Source organism: Arachis ipaensis, chromosome B03, assembly GCF_000816755.2.
Source record: "Arachis ipaensis cultivar K30076 chromosome B03, Araip1.1, whole genome shotgun sequence".
Taxonomy (NCBI): Eukaryota; Viridiplantae; Streptophyta; class Magnoliopsida; order Fabales; family Fabaceae; genus Arachis; species Arachis ipaensis.
This window is the reverse complement of record NC_029787.2, coordinates 118,869,156-118,879,334: the sequence shown is the minus strand read 5'-3', so window position 1 is coordinate 118,879,334 and position 10,179 is coordinate 118,869,156. Positions and strand designations below refer to the sequence as shown.

Sequence of the window (10,179 nt, the reverse complement as noted above, 5' to 3'; positions counted from 1 at the left end):
TTATGCTTCCTTATGCGCGTGTCTTCGATTTGGGCTGGGCCAACTTGGAAGCTTGGATACTTGTATGTGTAGCTGGGCCCTTAAAAATAATAAGCGGTGATACGTACAACGTACAAGATTATCCGATGAGGATCAAGTCTCAAGTATTATCATTATAATAATTAGGGAAAAATGAGTAGATAACTTAAATAATATAATTTTTTAACTGAAATTATTTGACAACCTACATGATATAATAAGTTTTAATTTATGAAAACAGAATATTCATATTTAATTATCGGACAATTTCCTATAAATTACCTATAAAAAATCCTAAATATTATATCAAAGATTTCTGAAAATGATTATATCAACAAATTTATTAATCTTTTCGGAATATATTATAGAATTTTGTTATTCTATGTCTTAAAGATATTGATCAAACATATTATAAAAAATATTTTAATATTATTTATTATAAAAATAAATATTTTTATGTTTTTAATGCATTGAATGTATCAAAAATATTAAAAAAAATTAAAATATGTTTAACCAATATCTTTAGACACATGATAGTAAAATCCTATATTATGTAAAACTCATCTTTAAAAAATATTGTATTCGTTGTTAATAATTCAAATAATCTTTTAATAGGTTATTATTTTAAATTTATGATAAAAAATAAAAAAGAATTTAAAAATGTAAAAACTAAAAAGTGAAAATTGGGTGTCTATATAGACTTGAACTGCTTCCTTTTCTCTTTCTCTTTCTCTTTCTTTATTCTCTGCTGAAAAGAAGACATTGTTTTCGCTCATACCAAGTCATATCCATCTGTAAGTACTTCAAACGCTTGTTTTCCTTATTCTGCTTTTTGAGCTTTCTATATTCTCTTCTTAATTGGGTGATCGGGTGAAAAATGTGAAGACTTTACTTGAATTTGCGCTAGATTTCCTCCAGTCTATTGTCAATTCCCATAAGGATATGCCTTTTTCCTTTCTTGAGTCATCTACCTCTGAAATTAACATCTTAGATCTTTCATGTAATTGTGTGATGGCGATTGCAAACAAGCAATTTGTATGTCCATTTTCACAGTGATTATTGTTGTGTTTTTCATCTAAGACATTTTCCCCTCTGATTTTAGAAATGTGAGTGTTGTGTCTTGTACAAACAAACTTTGATCTTTATTCAATGATGATATAATATTGTTTTAGGGATGCCAGTTATTCCGAGCGCATAATATCTGCATGAAGCTTTAAGAAGTTCTGGATATCTGAAAGAAATCAGCATGCGTTGGTTGGGTCTTTCTGTTGATGTGTTCCGTCAAGTTGTGCGGTTGAATTTGTATTGTAAAGTTATTCTGTAAATCACCATTTCCATAATACTCTATTATATTAGCTTTTTCCCTTGTTGCTTGGGCTACTGCCATGGAAGCTACCCAGTGTTTTATCTTTTCTTCTGATAAGTATAGAATTGGCTAAGATATAGGAAGCGGAGGCAGATTCCCTGTGTTGTATACTTGTATCTTTAGTGTGTAATTGTTGCGTATTGATCTCTAGTCTGGCCATCCCTGTTTTTTGTTTGGTGTCTTCGTTGCCATATTCTGTTTGGCATTTCTTTGGCGCACATAAAACATTCAGATTGAGTGATTGACTGAGTAGTGTGGTAAGGGTCAAAAGAAGTTATGGTGTGCCAAGCAGCAAGCCAAACAAGATTTCGGGCATTGAAACATGAGAATGGCCTTGAAGGTGAATCGACAATTGTTGTTAGAGTTATAGCTTGCTTCCAACCGCTGCACTTTTGTCAGGTCAGTGAAAACATTGGTGATTGTATACATTATCCCTGACTGTTCGTTTGAATCATTTCTATTATCTATACATGTGATTATAAGCTAGTAGCTTTTTTGAAATTTTGAATCATCAATGCTGTTTTCTGATCCTTTGCAGGCTGAGTACTTCCGTCATTTGCTTAAGCCCGTCACGTAGATTTACTCAGATTTCATTTTCGTTAAGTTGGAGTTTGTTGTTTTCCTTTTCTTTCCTTTTTTCCTAAGAGAAGCAGCAAGTCACTGGAGATCTAATCCGATATCTGGTGTACATAGCATTTACGGGTATGTCTTTCCAAATGCACTTTATTCTCTAGTGTCAAATGCTTCTTGCATTTAGCATTGAGTGATGGATTCTCTTGTTCTTTTAGGTCGTTTGTTTCGTTGAATGGTTAAGGCTGATAGATGTTTGCCTCGCCCACAGCATGTGGCTTGGCGATATCCATATTTGAATTGCTTTGGCATGCTGGAAGACCCCAGCTTACTTGGTATTTCAGCATGTTTAAATTCTACCACTCGCATCTTTCCTGCTGTCAATGCATTTCAAGGACCTGCAGCTCCTGCTATCCCGGGTCCAAAGACTGAGCCAACAGATGAGTTGAAACATTTCCTTCGGCATCCCATTGCAAAAACAGGTTTCAAAGAAGTGCATACTGGAGGGTCTTTGCAAAATGCAAATCCTGAATCTTTGCAGAGAAAATTCCTGATTTTTGACCGCTCTGGTAATAAGACACGAATGTTTTACGGTCCTGGCCTCCCTCATGTCCAGGGTCCAATTATTTCTGCTAGAGAATTTCCTCTAGCTTGTGATATAAATGAGAAGGGATGGACAAGTAGTATGCGTCAAAATGGTCTAGCCGATTGCAGTTTACCAAAAAAGTCTGATAATGATCATGTAGGTCATGAAGAAAGTGAAATGCATGAAGACACGGAGGAAATCAATGCATTGCTTTATTCTGATGATGATGACAGTGATTATAATGATTGTGATGATGACGAGGTAACAAGTACAGACCATTCCCCTTTGGTTACTAAAAGGACCTATGGTATGCAAGAACAATTTCAACACACAACTGAGGGGGTTGCTACCTATGACTGGCCTAACAAAAGGCCGAAGTTAGTTGATGGTGGCTGCAATAGATCACCACAACCTGTGGACAGTTCCAGTTCGTTAAGACCAAATGAAAACCACGAGTGCATTAGTGATGCTGAATCACAGAATTCTTTTGGCGCTGAGAAAGTAGGTAAATCAATGGCAGGTGATTTTCAGTTGAAAAAGGACCAGATTCGGGAATTATTGAGAGTTCTTGAGAACTTGATTCCTGGTGCAAAAGGAAAGCAGCCACTTTTTGTCATTGATCAAACTATTGAGTACTTGAAAGCTTTGGCGTCCAAAACTCAACACTTGGAGTAAACTATAATTAGCTACTCACTGCCACCCAGGTTCAAGTTTTAGTATGTTGGTTGAAGTGGAAAGATGCATTTCTTTGAGCTCTTTTTTAACCTAGTATGCTTGCTTGTTTCTTTTCTTTTTGTTTCGGGGTACATATGTTTGGGAAATAAAGGTACTAATGCTAAAATAGATAGTACTACTCTCTTTACCACTGCAGTTGGAGCAAATTGCGCAATGGGGCTTCAATTTGTTGACCAAATGATTACAATATAGTAGCTTTTGTTGAAGGAGTAAAGGGTCACAGATTGAAGGGTATGGAGGCAGTAGTGGCAAGCTGTGCTGTAAATATGAGGACCCTCTCCTTTTTTTCTCTCAAGTGTTGCACCCGGTTGGTGATTGAATGCATGCGCATTGAGTAACTGGGGTCCCACACTCCACCCGCTTTTTCCAATTCTTGATTTCATGCTTTTGTCCTCTCTTTCATCTTTCAAAGTATGCATACATAACATGCTGCCATAAAACTCTTAAAGTACCATGAAAGTTCTCCTTGTGTTGGGGATAGTGCTTGAAGGGGAGAGAGCCCTCCTAGTGTTCATCATGAGTTTCTTGATGGGGCCCCTTTGTGTTTGGGTATAGCATTTGTGGTGAAGGGTTACTTTTGTTTTGAGGGAGGAATGATGATCAACAATTCTAGTTTATCGTACTTTGTGATTGATATAGGTCATTATGCTATTATGTACTATATAGCATGTGTCGGTTGTTTTGATTGTGTGAATAATGTAATGTGAAAGATTATGGTAGTGGTGTATCATGTATGCAGGTTTATCTTGTCAGGTGTCTGATGTGCTTCATGCTTGTATATGTTGAATCTTGAATAATTTAATATTACTATCAATCTATGATCCCATTATCATGTTCCTTATCTTGTACATTTTGCATGTGCTCCTCAAATGATTGTAATACCTCATACAAGATATTTTGATGACTGATATGGCTAGAATTTAAATAAAAAGTGTAAAAATGTTTTCTGTAATCTATTGCTGATGTATTATTTTAATAATCTATTATTTTGCATGAGAATATCATACAATTAATGCACCAAGTGGGAGTAAGCTCTAAGAATCGAAAGATGGATATTGGTAAATATAGAAGCTCTACTATGGAAGAATTATACTCTTTGTATCATTAGGTCTTTGTGGTTTAGAAATCAACCAAATAAAGACGAATAAATGTGGATAAAATGGTATCCTAAATATCACCTATTAGACATTGATTTTGAAATTTTTACTCAATCAAATCAGTTCTCCAAATTTTTTAACGCCAATCAAATTCATCGCATTTAATTTTTCATCAAAACACATTTTTTTCCATGCATTTGTAGGTGTTTTCTTCTTAGGTTGCAGCAGCTTCAAATTCAAACTAAACAATTTTATGATTTATAATTTTTGAAACAATTTTTTGTTATTTTGTTGTTTTTATTGGTTACTTCATTGGTTATATTTCTCTGTTTTTCACCATCACAATCACTGTAGAAGGAATTGAACAAACCTATATCTCTTTTCTTTTTATTTAAATTTTCGTTTGATTTAAGTGTGGAGTTTTTAAAAAAGAAATTATTCAAGGAGGCAGGTATTGTCGTACATGAAGCCATGGGCAAGAGTGTAGGTTAGATCCAGAAGACATTGGGACTGTTTGTTAATTATTTGCTTTTGGACTGCATTAAGTTTTTTTTTATTATTGTTTCAGTTTGTTGTTTTAGTCAATTAGTGGTTCCTGCACTTTAGGAGAAAAGTAGTTTTTGTTATTCCACTTCCTTATCTAGTGGGTATGTGGCAGTTTCTGTTCATCCCACTTCCTAGTTTAGTGGTGATGTGGTAGTGTCATGGATTAAAATCCTATAAATGTACTGCTTCAGTAAAGTAAAAATGTGTGATTCCCATTCCTTTCATCTACGTATTTTTCTTATATCTCTGTCCTAAATATTTCTGGTTATACCATAAACCAACAAACTGGTATCAGAGCATTCTTCTTACGGGGCCTGTGAAAATGGAAGGTGAAGCAAGTCTCTCACAAATTGCTCCGCCCACCTTTGATGGAGAAAACAAAACAGAGTGTCATTTCCCAAAACAGTTTGGAGAGCCTCTCAAAAGCTGCAACTCATCCACACTGATATGGCAGGACCTCAAAAAACTCCATCGTTACAAGGTAGTTTATACTTTATTCTTTTCATAGATGATTTTACAAGAATGTGCTGGATTTTTTTCTTGAAATTCAAGCATGAAGTGGCTGGAGTCTTTGTAAAGTTCAAGAATATGGTGGAAACTCAAAGTGGGTGCAAGATACAATTTCTAAGATCAGATAATGGGAAGGAGTACACCTCAACACAATTTGATCAATTTTGTGAAGAAGCTGGTATTGTACATCAACTCACAACCCCATACACTCCAGAGCAAAATGGAGTTAGTGAAAGGAGAAATAGATCAGTAATGGAGATGGCCAGATGCATGCTGCATGAGAAGGAATTGCCTAAAGAATTTTGGGCTGAAGCGGCCAACACAGCCGTTTTTCTTCAAAATCGACTTCCATCCAAGGCTTTGAAAGACAAAACTCCTTTTGAAGCTTGGTATGGATATAAGCCTTCACTAACCTTTCTTAAAGTGTTTGGTTGTGTTTGTTTTGCACATGTTCCACAGGTTAAGCGCGACAAGCTTGACAAGAAAGCAATTCCGGGTATTTTTGTGGGTTATAGTTCTGTTTCAAAAGCCTACAAAGTGTATCATCCTCAATCTGGAAAGTTGACTGTGTCTAGGGATGTGCATTTCAATGAAGATCAACAATGGGATTGGAAGAACCCACGAAAAACAATTGAACCTTGTAACAATATTGAAGATGATTATGGCGGAAACCAAACAACAGAGTTGTGTCAAAATGAATTAGAAGATGATCATCCCATCAGAGGCACAAGACTGCTGTCAGACATTTATCAAAGATGCAATGTAGCAGTATGCGAACCTAGTTGCTGTGAAGAAGCACTCAAGGATCCAAAATGGAAAAAGGCAATGGAGGATGAGATTTCAATGATTCAAAAAAACAACACATGGGAAAAGGTTGACAAGCCTCAAGACAGAAAAGTTATTGGAGTTAAATGGGTGTTCAGAACAAAGCTTAATGCGGATTGCTCTATCAATAAATACAAGGCCAGACTTGTAGTAAAAGGGTATGCACAAATTTTTGGTGTTGATTATTCTGACACATTTGCACCAGTGTCTAGATTAGATACAATTAGATTGGTGTTAGCAGTTGCTGCTCAACAAGGCTGGAAAGTATTCCATTTAGATGTCAAATCAGCTTTTTTAAATGGAGTTTTACAAGAAGAGATATATGTGGAGCAGCCAGAGGGATTTGTTATGCATGGAGAAGAAGATAAAGTCTATCTACTAAAAAAAGCCCTTTATGGATTAAAACAAGCACCAAGAGCTTGGTACAGTAGGATAAATGAACACCTATTGAGCATAGGCTTTGTAAAAAGCTTGTCTGAGGCCACTCTTTATGTAAAACATAAGGGAAAAAATTTTCTCATAGTTTCCCTCTATGTTGATGATCTTTTAGTAACTGGAGATGATACAAGTTTGGTTGAAGAATTCAAGCAAGAAATGATGCAAGTTTTTGAAATGACTGATCTTGGTCTTATGTCTTATTTTCTTGGAATTGAGATCAAACAAAATGAGGACGATGTGTTCATATGTCAAAAAAAATATGCTAAGGAAATCTTAAAAAAATTCCAGATGGAGGAGTGCAAAGCGGTTAGCACACCAATGAACCAAAAGGAGAAGCTGAGCAAAGAAGATGGTGCTGATAAAGTTGATGAAGGCTATTACAGGAGCTTGATTGGATGTTTAATGTATCTCACTGCAACAAGGCCGGACATTTTGTTTGCTGTAAGTCTTCTCTCGCGATTTATGCATTGTGCTAGTGAAATGCATTTAAAGGCAGCAAGAAGGGTATTGAGATATATTAAAGGTACTGTTGATTATGGTGTGAAGTTTGAGAGCTGTCAAAATTTCAAGTTGTGTGGATTCTCTGATAGTGACTGGGCTGGATCCATTGATGACATGAAGAGCACTTCCGGATATTGTTTCAGTTTAGGCTCAGGAGTTTTTTCATGGTGCACAAAGAAGCAGGAGACAGTAGCACAATCCACTGCAGAATCTGAATTCATAGCAGCAACAGCAGCTGTAAATCAAGTTTTGTGGCTGAAAAAGATCTTATGTGATTTACATCTCCAACAGAATCACAAGACAGAAGTGTTTATCGACAACCAGGCAGCAATTGCGATTTCAAAGGATCCAGTGTGTCATGGAGTGGTTCCTGCACTTTAGGAGAAAAGTAGTTTTTGTTATTCCACTTCCTTATCTAGTGGGTATGTGGCAGTTTCTGTTCATCCCACTTCCTAGTTTAGTGGTGATGTGGTAGTGTCATGGATTAAAATCCTATAAATGTACTGCTTCAGTAAAGTAAAAATGTGTGATTCCCATTCCTTTCATCTACGTATTTTTCTTATATCTCTGTCCTAAATATTTCTGGTTATACCATAAACCAACACTGTTGGAGATAGTAACAATGCATAAAAGATTGGAAGAGTTTCAGGTATACCGGGAATACCGGTGTTTCAGTTGTTTTAACGTTGATCTGAATTATAAAAAATATATATAATATATATTAATTAAAATCAACGGTTAAAACAACTCGAACACCGGTATTCCCGGTCTACCTGATAACTTTCCTAAAAGATTAACCATTCATGGATTTCAAAACAAAACATTGTCTCCAAATAAGTGCATGGACAAGGACACCAGAATCAAATCGTTTAATAGGAACATGAGCACAAGTGAAAGTTAATTATTATCAAATCACAATATATTATTATTTGCATTCACTCTAATTGCCACCTTTTTTTACTATTGAAAGGATATAAAATTCATCACAAGTGGGTCTATGTTGTTCTACCGAATAATAGAATAATGTATATAACTATATATATCAACTTATGTAAGATTACAAAAGAAACATATAAATCATTTCTCAAATAGCAGTCTATTTGTTATCTGTCACTGTCTTTGATTCCATTATTTAGTGCGTGGTTCATTGACTAATTGTGGGCTTGTCACATTATAACTGGGTCACTATTTTCATGCACGATGCCATGATTAATCTTGCAACATCTAATCATGTTTCTTCGTTTATGTATATTCCGTACAGTTATAAGTTTACATTATATTTAGTTTTCCGTACTAAAGTTAGCTACACTCCAAATTAAAATTAAGAATCATGTGTGAATTGTAATCTAATAATTCCAGTTAAGGAAATCGGCATTATAAATTAGCTCAGGGGAATATAATTGTCAAATTCTTGCAACTCTAGAAACGGAAAATAATTTGCAGAATGAATAGTACAAGGGCGGCTTGATTGCTTCAGCAAACCATAAAGTAGTGTCTGATTGCTTTAATTAAAGGTATACAGAATAAAACACATTATTCTAAAATAAATTGATATGTTGAATAGTCCCGTGGAGATGAAAATTTGCTGATTGCATAACGGACCAGAAAATCTTTGGACTGTTGTGTCAGTATCTAACAGTTCAAAAAGTTATGCACACGTGGAAATTAGTGCTCCTCTCATTTAGGTCCTAATTTTATTGGTCTAATAGAAGTTGAAAATTATGATGGTTGAGCTTGACATAATTCATCCATAATCACCAAACATATGATTGTAATGAATATGAGATTGTCATGAAATTGAGTTTCTCCACCTTCTAGTTGTCTTCCTGGTGTGTGGTTCTTCAGGAGTTGGAATCTGAGGTGCAATGTGATGATGATGATTATCTGTGATCTTGGTGAGTTTGCTGAGTTTCTTCCAGCCACTAGTCCATGGTGAAGTGTGCTTCTGCTTGAGCATGAGCTTATCAAATTGTTTCTGAAGATTCTCCATGTCATTCTGAAGCTCCAAATACTTGGTCTTGACAGTCTCAAGCTCAAACTTGAGTGTGTTAATGTCTTTCTTGGCTGCTGTCCACCCTTCTTGGAAGGATTGCGGCGTCCCTTCCAGAAGTGTTTTCCGGTTGGTGAGCACAGGAGGCTGATACTGATGAGATTCAACACCAACACCTTCTTTCAAAGCAGTGTTGGCCAGTGCATTGCTTATCTTGACTTGCTCAGAGAACAGAACTTGGACTACTACTCTTAGTGGTAGCCTCTCATTTTGAGCAGCATGCATGCAAGCATCAATGGACAGTTTCTGGCAATCCATTACTCGGCACAGTCGCTTCCTTTCGTGCTCGCTAAGCGTCGGATGTGCCTGTTAAATTCAATTCATTAGAACATTGCATACTAGTTTAAGAATGAATTAATAAAAAGTTACCTTAAGATAAGAATCAACTGCCCTGTAAAGGCCATCATCAGATGTCCTAGCTGAGTCAGGCAAAGCTTCTGCAAGAACCTGAAACTTTGTGAGGGAAAGGTTCCTGTCTCTGGAAACTTCAGTGAGATAACTGTCAACAAGCCTTGCAACTCTTGCCTTTGCATTCATCTGCTTCTCCGAAAATGATTCCCTATTTGGACTAACACTCTCACTCTGCTCCTGAACAAGAAAATGCTCCAACACCCTCTGAACAAGATCCACATCATACACAGTCTCACTTTTTTCATAACAAGGTATCAAAAGATCACCAAGTGTTGCTTGCTCAAACTGCATTCCCACCCTCTTCTCCAACTCATTCACCAATGCAGGTGCCACTTTCATCGTCATCATCACCACCTCCTGAAGTGTACTAACACCGACGTAGGTTTCTTCTCTTGTGAAGTTGATGGTCAGAAGTTCGATTTCTAGTTTCCTACTATCAACTCTCGGATTAGTCGTATTAAGGTGTTGTCTTCCTGTCACAATGTACGTCGAAGAACGACTCCGAAGAATCCTACCGTTTGTACAA

At 36.2% G+C, this 10,179-nt stretch overlaps 2 protein-coding genes across 3 annotated transcripts in view; one reads left to right on the top strand and one right to left on the bottom strand.

Annotated features, from left to right (window-relative positions):
* On the top strand, window positions 696–4,112 carry LOC107631074 (transcription factor bHLH143). Of its 2 annotated transcripts, none has more exons than XM_016334393.2 (4): window positions 696–812; window positions 1,191–1,783; window positions 1,923–2,086; window positions 2,173–4,112. In XM_016334393.2, the coding sequence occupies exon 4, from the start codon at window positions 2,190–2,192 to the stop codon at window positions 3,213–3,215; it is 1,026 nt and encodes a 341-aa protein (XP_016189879.1). In that variant the 5' UTR covers window positions 696–812; window positions 1,191–1,783; window positions 1,923–2,086; window positions 2,173–2,189; the 3' UTR covers window positions 3,216–4,112. The 2 variants fall into 2 exon arrangements, with proteins under 2 accessions (XP_016189879.1, XP_016189880.1); XM_016334394.2 differs by having other exon boundaries at window positions 743–812; window positions 1,200–1,783.
* Window positions 8,642–10,179, bottom strand: part of LOC107633649 (root phototropism protein 3) — a 4,155-nt gene continuing 2,617 nt past the window's right edge. The window contains exons 5-6 of the mRNA XM_021117416.1: window positions 9,612–10,164; window positions 8,642–9,548 (exon numbers count right to left, since the gene is read on the bottom strand). Of these exons, the coding sequence (XP_020973075.1) occupies window positions 8,982–9,548; window positions 9,612–10,164 (1,120 nt within the window). The 3' untranslated portion in view covers window positions 8,642–8,981. The remainder of the gene's footprint in view (window positions 9,549–9,611; window positions 10,165–10,179) is intronic.

Coding starts and splice junctions, on each gene's coding strand:
- LOC107631074 (XM_016334393.2), top strand. CDS start 2,190: ATGGTTAAGGCTGATAGATGTTTGCCTCGCCCACAGCATGTGGCTTGG.